We start from the raw sequence: 21593 nt of genomic DNA on the forward strand, positions 1-21593 counted from the left end.
GCCATTAGTTTTATTTTTTTTCTTATATCCAGAATACTAACACCATTATATTTTCGTGTTAAGTAGGACATTTTGGTCTTTTGTCTTAAATAGGACGTTTTAGTGTCGATTAACGCAACTAAACAAATTATGAAAATAAATTTAAACGGAAGAAAAATTATGTTGATAAAATATCTACTGTTAACCATTACTTTTAAGATGTTGCTCTATAATTCGAACTGTTGCTGCAGTATGCAATCCCAAGGTATGTGAAAGGTGAACCCCGAAAGAGGCTGGTCCAACTTAAATGAGACATGATCAAAATTCATGTCAAACGTTATCCTTTTCATGGGTCGGGCCAAGCAGCCCGGATACCCGGCATGAGACTTATCCGATTAAGCATTCGATTCTCCGTCTTAGCTTTGGGGGTTTTCTGGAAAGGGGGGGGGGTCGATTTGATTCAGTCCAGGAAAAAGTCAAAAACTACATTGGTTTTGTGATAGGTTATGCATGAAAACAACCCGAGAACAACCACAACTCAAAGACATTTTGACCCACCCAATACAGTTCGGTTCTTGGTTTTGCTTTTCTAGAACATATCGCACACCTCTAGATAATCGATGGTTACTGGATGCGGCTGTAGATTTTAGACGACGACCATAGAACGTAAGTGGCTAACGAGAAGTGCATCAAGAGACATTGGAGCTAAAAGAGAACTAGAATAACAAGAGTTCTTGATTTGATTCATAGACGAAAACTCGAAAAGGATACAATAATACAATATACAGACAGACTCGCGGATTGTAAAAGCACAACATAAAAACAGAGAACGAACCTTGACCATGGTGGCTGGCATCATCTACTTACGTTGATCTTAATACACCATTTAACTGCTCTCGTCTGTTCTCGTGTTGATGAAGTTTAAGCACACAAAGATGCATTTTATTGAAGAAGTATAATTTTTGTATAAAAGATGGTTTCTCCAAGCATACGGACAACGTCGGTCAACGGGATGATGGAAGAGCGCGCCAGTTGTCGGCAAGAGTGAGAGCACGTTCTCGAGAAGACGATGATAGTTGTTGAAGTATAACATTCTTCACATGGACTGCCCCCGTCTCACCACCACGACCCGCCAGTTCCAAGTACACTACAGCCTTCATCATCTGCCCTTCCTGTTAATCAAGTACAACAGTCTCGTTATTAGCCTGTAAAAAACAGTTTCGAAACACACAAAACAGTCAGAACTGTAAAACGAGCCGCTAGCAAGCTACACGAGATCGGATCGATAAAAGCTTGAAAAAAGCTGAGCTTTTTCAAGAAATAAAGCTCGTTCAGTTATCAAGCCCAAGCTCGAGCCTTGTGTATTTTTAAGTTTTAACTCTTTTGGATTTTAATGTATTCGCTTCACATTGCACAGCCGAGCTCAAGCCAAACTTTGGCTTCATTTAAGGTATTATACAAGTTGACTCGAGCCTGGGCTTGCTAAAGATTTCTCTAAATATATAAAAACAATTAAAAATGTATATAAATTAACTAGCAAATAATAAACGAGCCGAGCCCAATCTAAAACAACGACTCACGAGCCGAGCTCGAGCCTAGTCGAGCTCGTGCTTGGCTCGTTAACACCCCTACCTAGAACAAAAATCAGACGAAAGTCTGTTACCTTTTCATGAGTTTCGCGTTTAAAGAATTGTCAAATGTCATTGATATTTTGGAATGAAAAACTCGTGCAACCATCTAGCCCGAAAACTTTACCAAGGCGAAGAGTTTTGTCAATATTTTTTTTTTCAAATTCATGGATTAGGAGAATGTATAGTACTTTACAAAGGCAAATGTTGACTTTTTTCCAAAGTAATATAAAAAATTTAAGTATTACTTGTAGTAGTGATTACCGAAAATAGGGTAAGTCCATGCTCAAACTGAGCTTTATTATGTCCATGATCAGCAGCAAGCTTCATCCATTTTCTTGATTGTCTATGGTTTTGCGTAAAGCCCTTGCCTAAAGAGTAACATAATGATACATTATACATAGCGCGCACATATCCACCCCCAGCAGCTCGCAAATACCATTTCGCCTGTTTAAAACATACAAAAACTATGTAAATTATATATCTATCTAAAAAATAGAGACAATTCAGTTTTCAAGCCAACCGAATTGGCCTTGTATCATAAAAAAGACATCAAAGGACCACTTACCGCTTCTGACAGATTCTGGTCTGTTCCTATACCCCTATGCAAACAAAGCGCAAGCTGGTATTGTCCACGAACATAGCCAGCAACAGAAGCTTGATATAACCATTTAACTGCCTCCTTCACATTAGGCGGTTCAGCTGCATTTGTTGAAGTAAAACATGTCAAAATTTATAGCTCTAAAATACCCTTTGATAGAACAATGGAGATAATTATTTGAAACTAATAGAACAAACACAAAGACTTATGCTATTGTTGTGCGCGTGTGATCAATTATATTTTTGTTGGTTATCCAGTAGTTCAACTACTGCAAAAGTACAAAACCAAGTGATGATTATGGAATAGCAGAAAGCCAGGTTCCATTATCTAATTGCATATTATGATTACCCAGACCCTAATCCCTAATGCACAAGAATATAGCAATCATATCATGAAGGCGTGAACAAAGCAGAATAGGCATATGAACATTCAATGCTATTATTTGTCGTGTGTGTGATCATTAATCATTATACCTGGTTATCCACAAGCTCAACAACTAGAAATCCAAGTAGTAGCTTCAAGATAGCAAGAATTACAGTACAACTAATCTAATTGCATATACATGTGAATTTAAACCCCCTTACTTCTTATGATTGACAAAAGACTAACCCCTAATACACAAGAATATAACAACCATCTCATGAGCAAAGCCTATTAAGCACCTTAATGTTTGTGTTATTAGTTGTGTGTGTGTAATAATTTATCTATTTGCGTAATTATCCACAAACAGCCATTAGAAAACCCATATAATAGTAAGTAGCACGGGAATGGGTATGGGATCAGGATACGGGGACGTTACGGGTACGGGAAACGGCAAAAATAAAAAATCCAAGATACGGGTACGGCAACGATACGGCAAAAAAGAATATAAAACAATACAAATATATTACACAAAGTCATGTGTGTGTGTGTGTGTATTGTTTAAGAATTGAATACGGTAGTTAAAATGTAGGGTTACTAATGAAATATACAAACCTAAAGAGACTAGATTAAAGAAAAAACGCATTTTTATGTAAAAGTTATGTTTTAGGGATTAGATTCATACATACAAGTGAAACATAAAGGGGTTAAATGTTAAAAAAACCTAAACTTAGTTTAAACCTATAAACCTAAAAAAAAGTTAATAGCCATCACATTAAGCCTGTATCTTCTTCCTTCTTCCTACTGCTCCGGCGCCGGAATCTCCGTTTCGGAAACTTCGAGCACGCCGTACCCAAAGCCCAGATACGTATTACATCCCGTCCCTAATTTTCGGAAACGGCCGGGAAACGTTTCGGCGGCGTTTCGCCGGCGTTTCCGTCCCCGGCGCGTCCCTGGGACGGGGACTCCACCTCCTTTGGCGTTTCAGTGCAACAGACTATAATACTGATGATATTTCATGAAATTTAATACAATTAACCTAATTGCAGACACAGTGGTTCTAATTCTTAAACCCCCTGCCAAATCTCTTAACTCCAAAGAAACAACCAACTATATAGCAATCAAACCATAAGCCAAGGACAATAAAAACAAACTTTCAAAGACGATTTAAACCTAATGGAATGAGTGCAAACAAGCTACTCAAGATTGGATCAATATAACTTGAAACGAGTCGATCCTTATGGATCCTGCACCGAGCTTGAGCCTCAAATAAAACTCGTTTACTGATTGAGCCCGAGCTCCAGCCCTGCACCGCTCATTTTGACTTACAACTTTACAAGAGCTCGAGCTCGGATCGTTGCGAACCCTTTTTTCAAAGCTTGAGGCTGTGAGTCATACTTTCAAGCTCGATCTCGGCTCGTTTATTATTCATTAACTAATTTAAATACATTTATTATCATTTTAATAATTTTGAGGAAAAAAAACTTTAGATGAGCCTAAGCTTGGCCCGAGCTCGCATGCAGTTGCTTAAACGAGCCAAAGCTACGCTTGAGCTCAGTTGTTTGTTTAAGGTACCAAACATGAGCTCGAGCCAAGCCCAAGACGAGCTTGAGCTTGAAAATTCAACTCATGACCTCGAGCTCTCGTAAGTCAAAACGAGCGTCTACCTCAGCTAGTTTACGCAGATAACCTTTGTTACCTTGAAGATACGAAATCCCCAAATTGCACTGTCCAGCAGGATCCCCAAGCTCAGCAGCTCTCCTATACAAAGCCACACCTTCCTCTTTCTTCCCCATCTCCCAATACACCAGCCCTGCATCTAGCAGGATTCAGTATACTGACTAAAAAAACTCAGAAATTCAAATTACAAATCAGATTTTGAATCGAATGAGAATTTATGATTTTAAATTTGATTCAAAATTCGAATTCAAATTACACACACACATGACTACATGAGAAACAGGATTCTATTGATTTTAATCACATTTCTAATTCAATTCGAATCCAGCTTCAAAATATCAGCATTCTAATAATTCAATTCCAATATTCGAAATTCAATTCGCTGAACACCACTTCCTGCATCCACCATAGATTCAGTTAGGGGTAAGCAGGAAAACGAATTAACCAAACCAAAACCGAATTAACCGAACCGAAGCATTAACTGATGGTTAATTTTGTTTTTTTGAAAAACCGAATTTTCGGTTTCGGTTCAGTTTTCCATTTTTAAAAAACCGAAAAAAACCGAACCGAAGCGATAAGTGTTTTTACTTAAATATTAATACAACTATATGTGTTTTTTAAGATGTTATGACCAGAAACAAAACACCAAAAGGATAAACCGTTGATGGTGATGAAGATTATGAAGATGATGAAAATTGGGAGTAAACTTTGAACATGAATAAGATGAAGAATGAAGATTGAAACTAAACTTTTAGTGTTTTTTTATTAAGAACTTTATTGAATTTAAAACTCTAGTACTCTTGCAAGTTTGTATTCGTTTGGTTTCATGTAACAAATGCCTATTTTTGTGTTTTGAATCTAATATGCATTTTCATTTTTTTGGAATTTTTTTGCAATGTCTACACACCAAAAAACCGATTATAACCGAACTGAAACCAAAAAACCAAAAACCGAACGGTTTGTGTATTTGAAAAACCGACTTTTCGGTTTCGGTTTCACCTAAAAACCGAACCGAACCGTGCTCAGCCCTAGATTCAGTATACCAATCGGTTATACACACATACACTGACACACACACACATATATGCACACACGCACACAAATATTAATCATCTTTACGCTACTAATTCAATATCAAACCCCGCCCAAAGCGAATTCGAATTGGCCGTGACTTTCGAATTCTAATCAAATCAACCTAATCTAATCTGAATTCTAATCCAATTTCAAAAAAACAAATATCTAATATTTCGATTAGATTAGATTAATTTACCTGCATCCACCATCGCGAGCGTCGATCCACGCGCAGCGCCTTTGAGAAACGAGTCCAACGCCTTCTCCAAACTCACCTTCACTCCACCTCGCCCGTGCTTAAACCTCTTCCCCCACCGCAAAAACAACATCGCCTCACGCAACGGCCGGAGTCCGTCTCTCCACGCCTTACACACTAACGACGCCGTTTGCAGGTTCGGTAAGCTGAAGTTCGCTGCTATCTTCCTCAGCACGTCATTCGGTAGCAACGCGAAGTCTCGGCGTTGAGCGTCCGTACGACGTGTGGATGATGACGTCAGCACGTCGCGGTGGCGGTTGTTTGAACGGTGTGAGGAGGACGATGACGTCATCGGTGACGGTGTTTGGAAATGACGGTTACGAGTGGAATTTGAGTGTTTTGGAGATGGAGTTTGGATTGGGAACGGGATGGTGGTGAAGTGAGAGGTTTCGGATCGGTGAGGCCACGTGTGATCGGTGGTCATGGTTTGTGGCGGTGGCGGAACCCTAATTTGTGGTGGCGTGAGGCGGTGGTAGTTGGGAAATGGAGTTTGACGGTTACGGAGGTGACGGTTATAATAATAATAATAATAATAATAATGAGTGAGTGATGCGTGAGGGGAGGTACAAGGGGTTATTATTATTATTATTATTTTTAAGTGGTGCATACGAGTCAAGCTGTTTACGAGTTGTTCGAAGTCGGTTTGTTAAAAAGTTTGATTGAGACGAGTTTAATCAAGTTCGAACCGTTCACAAACCTAAATGAGCATGTCATTTATATAATTTTTTAAATATATATTTAATAATTATTAATTAATATATATAATGTTATGAAAAATAAATGAAAATAACTAAATAATATATATTATTTTATATATAAAATTATAATAAAAAAATATATAAAAATAATTTCAATTATATAAAAAATAATTGGTAAATAGTAAATGAGTCGAGCTCAAGCTTGAGAATCTATTCATGAATCGAGCTCGAGCTTTGAGCTCCGTGTAAATTAAACGAGCCGAGCTCAAGCCTAGTCGAGCTCGGGCTCAGCTTGTTTGCACCCCTAGATCAGACTATGTTGTTTTAACAGGGGTCACGCTAGTTTTGGAGTTTGACTTAAGCGTTTTCTTAATAGACCATATTGTATGCTGCCAGTTCACAGGCCATCGTTGTCATTTTCTCTCGCCCAACGGGTTTGTACTTCAATCAAATAATGCCAGCTAGCCCAAAATGGTCATCACATACAAGTTTGTTGAACAAACAGGTCGTCCAGACAAGTTTGTTGAATAAACCAGTGATTTTGTTGAACAAACAAGCCATCCTAATAGATTTGTAAACAGATCGCTCAGACGAGTTTTATTGAACAAATAGTCGTCCCTTGAGTTATTAATAACACGTGATACCTAGTTATTGATCCTCTAAACATGTTGGCATGCCTTAAAAACATGTCACTACAACATGTTTGGAAATAACATTTAATTTGTGGAAATATAAACGGAATTTTTCTATAAAACATACATTTTAAGAATTTTTTTCTAAAATGTTTAATTTAATATTTTGACTAATCAAAAGAATACATTAGTATTGTTAAATAAAGAATATTAGTAAATAGTAATGTCATTATCATAAGTTTATTATATATTATTATATAGTTAATACAATATTAATATTGAAATTTTATTAGCATGACATTAATTCCTATTGATAATGCTTTTACTTTAATAATTAGATATTTTGTTTTATATGAAAGACAAACTAGTCCAATGATAGATTTTTCATATGAGTTTGCGATTTTAAGTTTCATCTGAAGTAATTTGCTTAAGGTTAAGTCATGGAGTTGTCACCATGATCTGTTCTTCGGGTGGAAAAGAGTGATCCTAAGAGTTCGGGTCTTTGTTATTAAAAAACTATTTTTTTTTATAAACCTTTTTGACTTGTGTTGACGGTGTGGTTTTGGATAGTTTTTGAATAAAGTTGTGGGACGTCTATACCGTATGAGGAGTCCATCTCATGTGCTTGTTATTTCAATGTACAATTAAACTAGCTTATAGTTATTTCAGTGTACAATTAAATTAGTTTATAGTTTAATTGTCATTTCAATGAATGCCATAAAAGGACAAGTTTTTAAGTACATATAGATAGATTTACAACCAGTGTTGTAATAATCGTTAGTCGGTAGTCGGGCGATGGGGTGGGGACTAGCGATTAATCGGATCGGACTTTAATGTATATTTTTCAGATTTATATATACGCACACACATTTTTATATGTAATTTTCAGTTTTATACATACACAAACATATTTTGGCTGGGAATTGGCTAGAATCTCGGTGGAAATCGCTAATTTTTGCTAAAACCTCGCTGAAAATTGCTGATTTTGGTCAGAATCTCGCCGGAAACCGCCGATTTTAGCCGGATTTGATCGTTGACCGATTGATTAGCCGACTAGCAAAATTAATTAGTGAGGTTGGGACCAGCAATTAATCGGAGATTAATCGGTGTCTGGTCGGGATTTTTGCAACACTACTTACAACCAATGAGTACATATACACTTAAACAAACTAGAGCTTAAAAAGTGATGTTTCACCTAATCGCTTATAATTTATAATATCGAGTTTGTAGTTGATGTACTCTTGTTTGTAGTTTAGCACCTCGTTAGTTTTCTTTTTAGTACATGTTCTCTAGTAGGGTCGATAGTAATACGCTAATACATTGTGAGAGACGGAGTAAGGACCCTTATCCGCCTCTTCGAGCCGTCTGACAAAAAAGACGTCTGAGTCATAATTGTTAAAAACAAACTATAAGTCCTCACGCGATTGACAATTGTTGGATGTTATTTTCATGTTTTCGACTCTAAACATGGTTGTATGGTACTCCTTTGTGCTTATAATTTGTCGTATTCAGTTAGTATTTGGTGCTCTCGTCTACCTTAGATCCTCATTAGTGTGTTTTAATAAACTCTTTTGGACTTCTATGTATTAACTTTACACCACACAGGCGAGCTTTAGCTCGTTTAAGGTCCAGTACACGAGCTCAAGCTGAGCTTGTGCTTGTCAAGATTTTTCTCAAAATATATAAAGATAATAGAAGTGTTACTAAACAACCCGAGCCTCAGTAGAGCTCGAGCTTGAAAAAACGACTCACGAGGCAAGCTCAAGCTTTATAAAAAGAACTCGAAACAAGTACAGCTCATGCTCCCACTCTTGTAAGTCGAAACAAGCCGAGTCTGATCGAGGTCGAGCTCAGCACGACTAAATTACCAAACTAGATCTTTACTTACCATTTACCAATAAACCCTTCCCAATAATTTACCAAGTAACCCATTTCAAAATGTACATTTAACGGGCCAAGTCACCGTTGAAGCCTATTTTTCGATATAAACACTACTTTTTAATGAATAACACGAAATCCATAACAAAAGAAAAATATTTAATGAGCCAAGAAATTATCGAGTCAAAACAGAGCAATTAATATGCTATCTTATGGCATCAACAAAATAATATACCATAAAAAAGGCGATAAATATGCGATAGAAACCAGAACTTGGTTAACAAAGGATGTGAATTAACATACTTGAGTGAGTACACATCAACAGAAAATACGAAACGTTGAAAGTTGAATAGCAATAATAACAAGTAGCCGACAACAAGGTCGGGTGAGCTATACACGCATATAATATACCGATAAAACACAACTTACATCCTAGAGTACCCTGAATAGCCTTCATATTGATCCATGAATGCATCATTGAATTTCTTGAAACTTGCCATAATTGCAGGCATGTCCTCCTCAGCTGGCAAAATAGTTGTCCTCAAGTGGAAAACCCTATTATACATATTAAAAACCATATGGTGGTTAACTCACAAAATTTACTAGGTAGTTATTTTGAAGTTTGATTTTTAATATTATTTTATATTTTTCATATTCAATGCATTTGCAAAATTAGACTTATATAATTAACATTTGGCATATTTAATTTTTGAAAATATTATGTTTCTTAAATTCTATATACACAGTTGTGACGTGACTATTTATATTTACGTTTCAGTATAAATTTCATTCGAAACCAATCTGGGTCAAAGACAATATATATATATATATATATATATATTTCATGTAGTAATGCTACTCTAAATTTCGAATACAAATGTTAATGTTTCTACATACGCCTCAATAAAAATTTTATTCAATACAGAGCTCACGCAATGCGCGATCAAAGCAAATGGTTAAATATCATATATTTTTTTATGCTTTCTTCACGACAACTTAATTTTGTATAAATATTTTCTTATTTCTATCTCCATGTTGATATAGATTTATTAAAATCAGACCTGTCATTACGCATGTACACACATTAGTAACTTTATGTCTTAACGAGTTAACGTGTATTAACGCTCTCGCAGCAACGCGTGGGCCGTTTACTAGTTATTTAATAAACATTATTATTGTAACAACATAGTTTTATAATCATAATGAATGGATTAACATTTAAAAAAAAAGGTAGCTTACCCTTCCTTTTGACCAAACCCTGAACCAGGGACGGTTGAAATGCCGGTGGCTTCTAGGAGCTTCAGGCAGTAGAAAACATCGGGAACCTTTCCGGCTTGTTTTGCAGCTTCAATTGCATTTGGAGGTAGTTTAACTTGTGGAAATGAATACATAGCACCTAATTCACAATTTCACATAACCAAAAAAAAAAAAGTTTAAAAAGATTGATTAAGAAAAATATAGGGGTGAAAACGAGCCGAGTCGAGCCCGAACTCGACTAGGCTTGTTTTGATTTACGAGAGCTAGAGCTCAGCTCGTTACAAGCTCTTTTTCTAAAGCTTGAGTTCGGCTCCTGAGTTTGTTTTTTCAAGCTCGATCTCGGCTCGCTTATTATTTATTAATAATTAATCCATATGCATTTTAATTATTTTATATGTTGAGAAAAACCTCAAACGAGCCTAAGCTCGGCTCGAGCTCGTATGCAGTACCTAAAACGAGCCAAAGCTCTGTGGCAGTGCGAACTTAATACGTAGGAGCCAAAAGAGTTATTACATAAAAATACACAAGGCTAGAGCTTGGGCTCAATAACTAAAAAGAGTTTTATTTGAGGCCCGGCTCGTTTCGAGCTTTTTATTGAGCCAATCTCGAGCGGCTCGGCTCGTTTGAACCATAGAAAGATAAGATGGGTAGTTATTTAAGAAAATGGCTTACCTTCTGTGAAATTACAAACAATATTTTTGCAACTGTTGAATCCATCTGTCATCATGTGAGCTCTCTTCCTTAGCGATTCAAGGATGCCCGTGCTGCATTAATTTACCAAAAAATGACTAAAAATATCCTCCAACGACGACAAAATAGATTAATTCTAAACCAAAGTAACACCAATGGGGCATAAAAGTAATTGCTGCAAACTTTAAGGCAACAAAATGTCTAACATACCCTTTGATATTGACAACATAATGTTGTATCCAGAGTATTATTTAACCACGGAATGACTAATCACTAATATAACCTTAAGGATGACAAATAAGTGATTATATAGATCAAAATATAAATGATCAGTTCGTACCTCTCTCTAATAAACTGGGCATATGAGATATCACCAGGTTGTGGAGGGCTAACCATGCATCCCATCTATTATAAGTTTAAAAATGATTAATTTAGGAATAATATTAAAACTTATCAATTATATTATTAAAATTCAACTTACGAATATCTGCCCGGGAACATTGGGACTGAGTGAAATCGATGCAACTTTGTATATCTCATCAACTGACTGTAACATCAGATTAAACATTTAGTAAGATACTCATATTGTCTATTTGTCCTAAGCAGTATTTTAAGATTTTGAAAATAAATATTTTAATTAATAACTAAACCTCTGGAGGGATGTTTGTCATCTCAAAGTAACCACCACGCTGTCCGCATTCACCTAAGAAACCTTTTGACACCGTGTGGAACGAAACAAGCTGGAGCTCTTTGCTAATTGGTCCGCCCATGTCCAACAACACCTTCAAAGTGCAACATATATTAAGATAAAAACAAATCCGAATATCAAAAACTAGCATGAAAGATAATAATCACCTTTCTGGAACTAATAAACGGGCATTCATCCTGATAAACATTTTGCTGATAAACTTCATCTCCAAGCAAGACCAAATTCTCTTGGTAACAAAATCTCAATATTTCCTTCAGATTATCGATGCTAAGACATTGTCCAGTTGGGTTTCCAGGGTTTATAATCACCATTGCCCTTACCTAATCATAATAAATTAATTATAAACTTAAAACATCAAAAGCACATTGGGAAAATCTCATAGAATAGTAACCAACTTTCAAAAGTGTTCCAATTAGGTCACTGATGCATATTTTCTCCAAATCGGGTCACTAAATCTTTAAATCAAGTCTCACTGATTTTTTTGTGCGTCAAGAAAGAAATGGAGGATAAGATGTGGGAGTCGGAATTTGCAATATATGTAGTTAAATTTTAAAAAATTAAAAAAATGTTAATTATATTAAAATTTAAAAATAAAAAATAAAATTTCACGTCGCCACTCAGAGTCAACTTCATAAAAAAAACATTTTCTATGTGAAACAAAAAAGAAAAATGCTAAAAAAACATGTTAAAACCTTTAATTTAATCAAAAATGAAAGTTGAATGACTTAATTGGAACACTTTTTAAAGTTGAGTGACCTAATTGGAACATTCTAATCCCTAATGACAAATGTAATAAATTGGGTAAATAACTGAAAACTTACAGTTATTCCTTTGTAACGCGCTTCTGCGACTGACTTGCGTAAGTTGTTGATATCTAGACCCCAATTAGCACTCTCTTCAAGGAAATATGGTACAAGTGAACCACCAAACAAAGAGATTGCAGCTGAGTATAGTGGATACTGAGGGACTGGAACCAGAATCTAAAGTAATGACAAAAAACTAAATTATGAAACATGAAAATATGGAGCTATGTAAAAGCATATATACAAAGTGATATGAAAATAAACAAACAGAATAGACATAAGAAGACATATTCTCTCATATTATCTCAACTTCCTAAGCAGTATTTACACTCCCTTATGTTTTATTTTTACCTGTCTAAACTTTTAATTGAAAAAATCAACTACAACCATTATTGACCATATGGTTTTTTATTGATCTCTTTTGAGTCTTTTCTCAAACTCATCAATTTCTAGCTACTTAACGAGCTTCATTCAATCCTGACATATTTTTTTAGAATGTGTAGTCAAGTAAGGGATATAAGATTTGCATTAATTGTAAATGCATTGTAAGTTGTGATTGCTAATAACAACTACGTGGTTATTTACATAAACAAGCGTACCCAGTAAAATCCCATTCATAGCAAAAGTTACTAGAAAAGGGTTGAGCCAGTGTTCGAAACCAGGCCTCTATGTGGTTATTTACATATTAAAATAATTCTTATTTTTTTAAGCAAAAGATATTTTTGGACATGGGACTACATACCCCATCACCTTGACCACGAATAACTGTTTGCAAAATCTGCATCACTCCTTTACTAGCACCATCAGTGAGATATATGAGTTCTGGATCACTGTCAACAATTACAAAAAAAAAATGTTAGTTTTGGTGCAAAACGTGAATTCATAATTAATAAAAATTGCCTAAAAAAGGTACAAAGTTTTTTAAATTATATGTTTATGACCTTGGATATCCATCACGCCTGCCAATGAACTCGGCAACTTCTTTCCTTATTCCAGGAAGACCACGGGAATCACTATAAGCACCTAAAGGATCAATAAGACATTGCTTATTAATAATTTTATTTAAACAAAAGGTTTTAAGAAAAACAGAAAATTTATAAGTTATTAAAAGGTGTGTTTAAAAAATACCTAGACCCCCTGATGTGTAAGAAAGGTACAGTTTTGCTTTTGCAATTGCATCAGCTGGGAATATGAGCCCAACATTTGGATCATCAAGAAGAAATGGAGCCTGGCAAAGAGCAACCACCTGCAACAATATATTTTTGATTTATTAGATATATGATGCCAAAATATTTAATTAGCAATATAAGAATTTGCCAGAAAACTTTAATTAGCACAAACCTGACGAGGGAATGTTAGAGGTTTCTGTCCCAAAGCATGAGGATTGCCCACATTGGTGAAGATAATCTGTAAAGGAATGGTTAAAAACTGTGAGCTATTAAAAACATAGTTTTATCGACATTTCAGGTTAGAACATTAAACATTCCATCATGTTTATTATATATTATATACCTTTCAAAAGGTTCAAACACTAAAAATGTCATATTTACCTGTTTCATAGTAAATGAACAATTTTATCATGCATAAACAAATAGGAACACCCCTGCTGTGGGTCATCTAAATATTCTCGTTGTTGCCAGTAAAAATAGGTTATAACTGTGTTATTTACTGTAGAATGAGTACAAAGTGATATTTTTAGTGTTTTAAAGGGTAAAACTAATATTATAATATTTAGAAGAATATATATGAAACTTTGAACTTTTAGAAGTATATATTTGAAATAGTCCTTATATTGCATGGTGTGAGGAGAAAGAAGATAATTGTGGGGCCCACTCCACTTAATGTGAGGACTGAATAAGACCCACAAAATATAAGAATACAAATTGAAGTAAACATCATCAACAAAGAACATAAAGGCCCCTAAATGCTTAACTAGTATAATAACTCGCTTTATCACATATTGAACAATAGCATATCTCCATATACAGCAAAAGGCCCCAAAAAGTTTTAATTTGGGTTGATTTAAAAGTACTACCTTCTTCCCATCAGTTATCCTATTCATAGTAAATATTAATTTTTATAGACAAATTGCTGAGCCAAGAAAATGCTTTGTGTTTGATTTTATTTTTTTGTTTCTTGCAACTATTATTGTGCAACTAAAGGGCCAACAATAAACAAAAACGAAGACAAATACTTAAGCTAGATAAATTAAACTAATAAATAACTAACTAACCTTCTTGCCTTCCTTTTGAAGCTCAGAAGCACGAAGATACAGCTCACCCCTCACAGCATACTGGGCTTTCTTCACATTTTCATTAAGCTGATCATAGTCCAATGCCTTGGGTGACATGATTCTTGGTTAAATCACTAGTGATACGAACCAGTTATTAGTCTGAAATTGTTTACAAAATCAATTGCTGTGTGCATGTTAGCATGTTACATATACAGACATATTTCATCTATTAATCCACGTATTCATTAAATTTATCATAGATAATCATAAATAAGGCTAGAACTCTTTGATAACATCATCTTACAATTTATGCCATGCCGAATATAACACAAGTGACAAGTATCTAACACTAACAGACCCATGTTACATAGCAAAACATTATATTTCTCACCTTTGACTTTTAGTATACTTAGATAGATACACTTTGATTTTCATATCAGTCAGTCTAACTTTCAACTTTCAATAGAAGTGTTGTAAAAAATCACGATTAGTCAGTCACCGACTAATAGTTGATTAATCACTATGCTACCGATTCGATTTCACCTAATTGGATATAATAATCGATAGTTGGTCAAAGCCGGTCCAAAATCAGTCAAAATCTTTCAAGTATTTGAAAAATTGTACTTATTAATCCAATCCGATTAATAAGCTTGAAAAACTATATATAAAATTTTGAAAACTTTTGTGCATGTGTGTGTGTGTATATAACTTCAAAAAATTACATATAAAATTACATTCCGATTAATAAGCTTGAAAAACTTTATATAAAATTTTGAAAACTTTTTGTGTATGTGTTTGTGTGTATATAACTTGGAAAAATTACATATAAATTTCCAATCCGATTAATAAGCTTGAAAAACTTTATATAAAATTTTGAAAACTCTTTGTGTATGTGTGTGTAAATAACTTCGAAAAATTATATATAAAATTCCAATTCGATTAATTCCTAATAATCGCTAGCCAGTACGCCACCGCTCAACTAGCGCCTAGCGAGTTCTGCTTCTACTTCTACAACACTGCCAACATCTTATAATGTTTGAATATTACAACAAATCGATGATCAATGCTAATTCAGCTCAAATTTAATCACAATTTGCCTTAATTCAACCTCTAAACAAAACAAAAACAGTTTCCTATACCGATTGTATTCACAAAGCAAAAAAACAGAGTCCTTGCACTAAACGACAAAATTAATGCATCAGAAACCCATAGTTCTCAACTTTGACTTTTGGTATACTTAGATATACACACTTTGACTTCTCAAATCAGCCTAATATTCAACTTTCACTTTGAACAATAGGATAAACAAATAAAATTATAGATTATTAAACACTAACAGCATGCAAAATCAGTAGAAGTAATTTGCAACAAAATTCAAAAAAGCAATATCAATACTGTATCAGAAACTTATTACGTTTGACTATTACAACAAAGCGATGATCGATACTAATTCAGCTCAAATTCAATCACAATTCGCCCTAATTCAACCTCTAAAACAACACAACAACAGTTTCGTAAACCGATCAGATTCACGAAGCTAAAAACACAGAGTCGTTACACTACACAACAAAATTCACGCATCTGAAACCAACTGAAGCAATATAAACAACGGCAGCTCATAACGTTTACACAATCAAACATAATAAGCTTCTGATACAGTATCGATATTATTTTTTTTAAATTCTGTTGCAAAGTGAAACGCTAACGTGCAAACTAAAAAAGCGTGCTAACTGTTTGAATCAAGTAGTGTAATTATATATACAACATAGTGTAATTACAGCACACTTGTGCTGTAATTACATAATTACACTACTTGATTCGAACTTTTAGTACGCTTTTTTAGTTTGCGCGTTAACGTTCCGCTTCGCAACAGAATTTTAAAAAATAATATCAATACTGTATCAGAAACTTATTATGTTTCACTATTCAATACTCAATTAGCTCAAATTCGATAACAATTTGCTCGTTCGTAAACCGATTGCATTCACGAAGCTAAAACACATAGTCGTTACACTACACGACAAAATTCACGCATCAGAAACCAACAGAAGCAGTATAAGCAACGGCAACTCATAACGATTACACAATCAAAGCGTTAATAACGTCAATTTGAGATCAATAGTACCTAATTGAAGCAATAGAGTCCGTACGACTGATGAATTAGCGTTCCAGAGCTCAAACCCTAGGAGAGCAAGCAGAGGAACTGGTAATTAATGCGTGTGTTGGCATGTAATAATAATAACAATAATAATAGTAATAGTAATAATAATAATAAGATGAAGTGTGCTGACGTGGCAAAATATTGTAACAGGAAAAGTGTGAGCCACTGAAGTTGGAGTGGATGGATTATTTGATGGGAAATTGGGGGTTTATTTTGGGATAAATGAGTATGTGAGTGATAAGATAAATAGATAATAGTGTGGTGTGAGTTGAAAGTATGAAAATACGGTTCATATTGGTTCACCACATCCTCAATCTACATTGTCGTTTACTTTGAATTGAATGAATTTTGTAGCATAAGTTGTCATGGTCTAATAATGGGAAGTGGACAAAGATGTGTGTACACTTTTAGAAGAGAGACAAGAGATTGTTATCAAGTCATGTTTACATAAAAGTGGAGTCATGTTTACTCACATAAGATTAAGAGTTAAGATCCTATCCAACGCAAAGGTTACGAGTGGCTCTGACTTTGTAGAATAGAGTAGGCGAACTATAACGTTTCTCATACGAACGTTGTGTTCCCGAGTCTTATTTAAAAAGGAGAGGGGAAGGAAGGAGAATTAGGACAAGAAAGAAATGTAGGGAAAGGGAAATATGTGATTTTATTTCGTGTTCCCGAGTTTAATGAAAATGAAAGGAAAAGAAAGGAAATTATACATTTTAGGTGTTCCAGAAGGAGAGGAAAAGAAAGATAAAATTTTCCTATTATACCCTTTTAAGTAAACTATAATAGGGAGTTATATATGTGAGTAATTTAGAAATTGATAGGAAGTTATTATTAGACTCAAATATTTTCTCTTCTTATCTTTCTAATTTATGAGGATGATAATATGCTCAAATTTTCCGGCATTTTCCCTCATTTCTCCTCTCTTTACCTTTTTAAAAAAATATTTATGAAACATGGTTTTTTTCATCTTTTTCTCTCTTTATTTCTCTCCCCTTGTTAAATGAGACTCGAGAACACAACGGAAAAGTCAGTCTTTGTAGAAGGTCTATGGACAGTGGAGGAGATAGGGTGCGCGCATAAAGGAGATATATTAGGCCAGAGATGCTTCAAGTAGAGGGGTGTATTAAAAAATATATTATATTAAACAACTAAGTTAGAAACTAGTGTAGTATACAAGTAATATGCTATCTACTTAGTAATGAATATTTAGGAATCACAAAAACGATATATTTGATAATTTAATATATTTAAAGTGAAATATCTCATATATGTTATAAATAGTTTATAACTTTTACCCTCCTTAATGAAGAGCTAATTTTTATATTTTCTTTGATAAAACAGTTTCTTACACTTAGAGCTTTTACAAGTGCACGTCCATTATCAATATATATACACGCCTACGTGATTTTTTTTATTTTTTTATTTTTATTTTTTGGGTAATATGGCCATATAGGTTGTCTTTTACATGTGTTAAAAGAGTGGAACATCAAATACATTATGGGTCATAAAACTTATACCATTACCAAGGGCCTGGATTGAACATCATTGACTTGGGTCGAGATATGAGCCCAGCTTATGAACATATGGTTCATATTGGTTCACCATCTCCAATCTTCATTGCCGTTTACCTTCAATTTTCTAGTCCAAATGGTCTCAATCCAATAATGGGAATCGGACAAAGATGTATCCACTTTTTAGATAGGAGAAAAGAGATTATTATCAAAAGTGGAGTTATGTGTTTATCAAGTTATGAATGGCTCTTGTTTGGTCATCTTAATCTTACTAAACTATTTGGATAATTAGCATATACTTTTACCGGGATGGTTAGTTGTAAACTAAATGATAAATATATATACAGGGGACCTCTAATGCTTGGATACCTTGGCGGGGTGTCGGGGCTCCATTAGGGTCAACGCCCTAATAGAGCCAACGATTTGGCTCTTCATGGGGTTCAAGGAATAACATCTGGACGTGATCTTTGGAAGTAAATGTCCTTCGGTAGTAAACTAAAGGTAGTTAATGACGTTGAACATTGGTTGACTTTGAACTTCATTAGTGAAATTGAGGGTCGGTAATGATTTGGAACTTCGGTGGTTGTTGGACTTGCTACTGGATTACAGTTTCTGATACCGAATGTAACTAAAACAGTTACACACTCAACTATAACTATGTATGTAACATTGCATTTGCAACGTTTCACTCCAACCTTTTTGTCAGCCTTTTTGTTGATACCTGGATAAGAGAATTACCGTCCCGGGCCCATCATGTGAGAGGTAAATCAGCCTCATTCAGTGGCAAGGCGATTGGCGTTTATGATCGGTTTCGAACCCACGACCTGTAGGTTATTGTTCTAAGTCTTACACCCTCTTAACCAACAGAGCTACACGGCGGGGACAAGGGGACTCTTTTAAGTGTGGAACATCAATACATTATGGATCTTAAAAAAATCTACCACCACATGGGCCTGAAGTATTCTTAGGATTAGGAATAGGATTGAACATAGTTAGGCTTGGGTAGAGACACGGGCTAAAAATTTATGGGCCGTTATGTTATTCTTTTGTAACCCAGTAAACAAAATGTGTGAATGTTTCTTTCCATTTCCAATTCCCATGTCTTAGTAAAAAAGACCTATTTAGATTTGATCTCATAATTATATCATGGATTAAAACTTTAGGGTCCGTTTGGTTCATGGATATACTTCTACATCATAAACTCTTTGAATGTTCTTTACCGTATCATAATTTTCTTTTTCGTATATTATCAGCTAGAATTTAAAGGTTTTTATGCCAAATGATTGTTTCCACACGTTTGTAGGCATAAGTCTAGTGTTAAAACCTTGTCACAAAAATAGTCGCCTGACTCGGTTACCTTTTAAGGGGGTTCGCCCCTTACTAAATGTTAAAACTTATATAAATTGTATCAGTTTTATATCCTTTATTAATTTGTTATTTCATTAGTTCAATTTCTTATATTGGTTTTTTATATTTTTTGTTTTGAGTATTAATTCTGATTGCTGGGCCCGAGTTGTTGGAAGCTGATTTGGGCTTGGAGCTTGGATGATTGGGCTATTGGGCTTCTTTGGATGGGCTGCTGCTTGTACCAGTTGAAAGAAAGAAAAGAAAGACGTTCAAGAGTTTGTTAAAAAGGAAGTCTAATATATAATAGGTTAGGAGATATTTTTTTTAGCTAGTGGCTATATTCTTTGTTCTCAAAAAAACACCAAGTTCTCTTTCGTAGGGTTTCAATGTGTTGGTGAAATTCGATATTGTTCATCTGTTGATTAGAGTTCTTGTTTGTGATAATCTCAATCGCAGTTAGTTGTAATTGTTCTGATTCTATTCTTCGGTTGTTTGGTGAAGATTGATGTGTTAGGGTTTGTATCGACTAATCAAGTTTATAGAAGATTACGTTTGAGTTTTTGACACTAAACGTGCCATACGTTACAATTTATGTCATGTGTTAATGAGCCATGCGCCCATGCTTAATGATAATAATAATAACGATGTTATATTACCATCATTTTCATCGTCTACCTAAAATAAAGGAGTTAGTTACACAAATAATCCCTTTGAATATGTGATTTGAGCAAAGTAACACTTGTCAAAGTCTATAATTAATAAGTTTAGGGTTTGAGGTTCTAAGACTAACTTTCATTTAAGTATTCTATATCTATATAAATAAAATGACTGAGATACCTAATTAGTTTTAAAAACACTTACCGGGTTGGTTGCTGTGGGGTGAAGAAGGGGGGAGATCAGATAAGAGATGATGTCGTCATTAAAGATCAGGGAATAGTGAAGGGTTTGGGTGGGTTGTCTGGTCGTCTCCAATCATCGATAGTGCGATTGATGGTTGCTGCCGTGATCGTGGTTTTATAATTTTTCATATTTTATGTTAATACTCTTTAGATATAGGTAATTACACGAATAGTCACCTTATAAAAAAGGTAAGAGTATTTTGGTATTTTTCCCAAACTTATTACAAAATAGAAACCTCAAACTTGTCACTTTTAAATGTTAAATCACAAAAGTGTAACTTTGCCCAAAGCACATGAACTATTTGTGTAATTAACTCTAAATTAAACTATATGCTATTAGTTTAAATACTACAGCTTGTTCTCTTAAAACGTATCCATAACACTTTTTATTAATAATCGTGTCATATAAGTCGTTTCAACTTTTATTTCAAATTTTAATTAAAGCATTAACTTTTATTTAAAATTTTAATTAAAGAATGCTTTGACCTTCTTTTTTGAGTTTCACTTTTTAAACGTGACAATATCAAGTCAAAAATGTTGTGAACACTCCAATCCTAACTAAAAGCCAAATCACACATTTTTCACAATAAAGAAATTCATCTTTTATCATGTGTTAATTTAATTTTTTTTCCATTTAATTTTTTTTTCCATTTCTACCTTTTCTCGTCTAAAATATTAGGATAATGTTGTTGCAATCTCATCCTTTTTTATCTTTTTACAAGAAAATATATTTAGATATATGTGAATTGTAACTTTAAGTTATTTATGTAATGCTTAATTTATTGCTTTATTCCTTCTTTATTTTAAAATAATTTAGACCCGTATAATACACAGATTTTTAACTTGATTAACTTTAAAGTAAAGTATAATATTGGTTTAAATACTATAGTTTCGTTCTTCACTTAAAACGTATCCATAACACTTTTCAACGATGTCCGTGTGATAGTTACAACTTTTTAAATATGTATTTAGTTTGAAAACTTCAATTAAAGGATATTTTGACAACCTTTTTTAATTTTACTTTTTAAACGTGATATAATATCTACTCAAAAGTGTCAATAAGCTAGTGGTAAAGTGGTAAGGGAGAGACTTGGTGTTCCATACGACCCAGGTTCGATTCATGCCCCCATAGTATTTAGTTTCAGAGGCAGGGTGATGATGGTAGACTAGGCGAGTAGGTGGCTTTCACTAGTT

General features: G+C 34.3%; 2 protein-coding genes across 2 annotated transcripts; both read right to left on the reverse strand.

Annotated features, from left to right (window-relative positions):
- Window positions 1-886: 886 nt before the first annotated feature.
- LOC143613669 (F-box protein At1g70590-like) lies at window positions 887-6096 on the reverse strand. Its single transcript, XM_077087317.1, has 5 exons — window positions 5519-6096; window positions 4268-4381; window positions 2176-2309; window positions 1872-2054; window positions 887-1151 (listed from the first exon to the last, which is right to left on the reverse strand). The coding sequence occupies exons 1-5, from the start codon at window positions 5997-5999 to the stop codon at window positions 984-986; spliced, it is 1080 nt and encodes a 359-aa protein (XP_076943432.1). The 5' UTR covers window positions 6000-6096; the 3' UTR covers window positions 887-983.
- A 2960-nt stretch (window positions 6097-9056) lies between these two features.
- LOC143613668 (glutamate--glyoxylate aminotransferase 2-like) lies at window positions 9057-16646 on the reverse strand. Its single transcript, XM_077087316.1, has 14 exons — window positions 16601-16646; window positions 14476-14609; window positions 13584-13649; window positions 13371-13488; window positions 13184-13265; window positions 12985-13072; window positions 12261-12419; window positions 11586-11759; window positions 11381-11512; window positions 11212-11277; window positions 11071-11135; window positions 10713-10804; window positions 10023-10179; window positions 9057-9338 (listed from the first exon to the last, which is right to left on the reverse strand). Exons 2-14 carry the CDS (start codon window positions 14590-14592, stop codon window positions 9209-9211), a joined length of 1446 nt encoding a protein of 481 aa, XP_076943431.1. The 5' UTR covers window positions 14593-14609; window positions 16601-16646; the 3' UTR covers window positions 9057-9208.
- Between the last annotated feature and the right edge of the window lie 4947 nt (window positions 16647-21593).

Source organism: Bidens hawaiensis, unplaced genomic scaffold (assembly GCF_021521415.1).
Source record: "Bidens hawaiensis isolate Kalapana, Puna unplaced genomic scaffold, B.hawaiensis_p1.1 tig00038015_1, whole genome shotgun sequence".
Taxonomy (NCBI): domain Eukaryota; kingdom Viridiplantae; phylum Streptophyta; class Magnoliopsida; order Asterales; family Asteraceae; genus Bidens; species Bidens hawaiensis.

Excerpts from the sequence above, each read along its gene's own strand:
- LOC143613669 (XM_077087317.1), bottom strand. The coding sequence starts at position 5,999 with ATGACCACCGATCACACGTGGCCTCACCGATCCGAAACCTCTCACTTC. Across the intron at positions 4,382-5,518 it reads GCTCGCGATGGTGGATGCAG|GGCTGGTGTATTGGGAGATG; the intron begins GTAAATTAATCT and ends TGCTAGATGCAG. Across the intron at positions 2,055-2,175 it reads ACCAGAATCTGTCAGAAGCG|GCGAAATGGTATTTGCGAGC; the intron begins GTAAGTGGTCCT and ends TGTTTTAAACAG.
- LOC143613668 (XM_077087316.1), bottom strand. The coding sequence starts at position 14,592 with ATGTCACCCAAGGCATTGGACTATGATCAGCTTAATGAAAATGTGAAG. Across the intron at positions 11,760-12,260 it reads CGCGTTACAAAGGAATAACT|GTAAGGGCAATGGTGATTAT; the intron begins GTAAGTTTTCAG and ends TATTATGATTAG. Across the intron at positions 11,513-11,585 it reads CGTTTATTAGTTCCAGAAAG|GTGTTGTTGGACATGGGCGG; the intron begins GTGATTATTATC and ends TGCACTTTGAAG.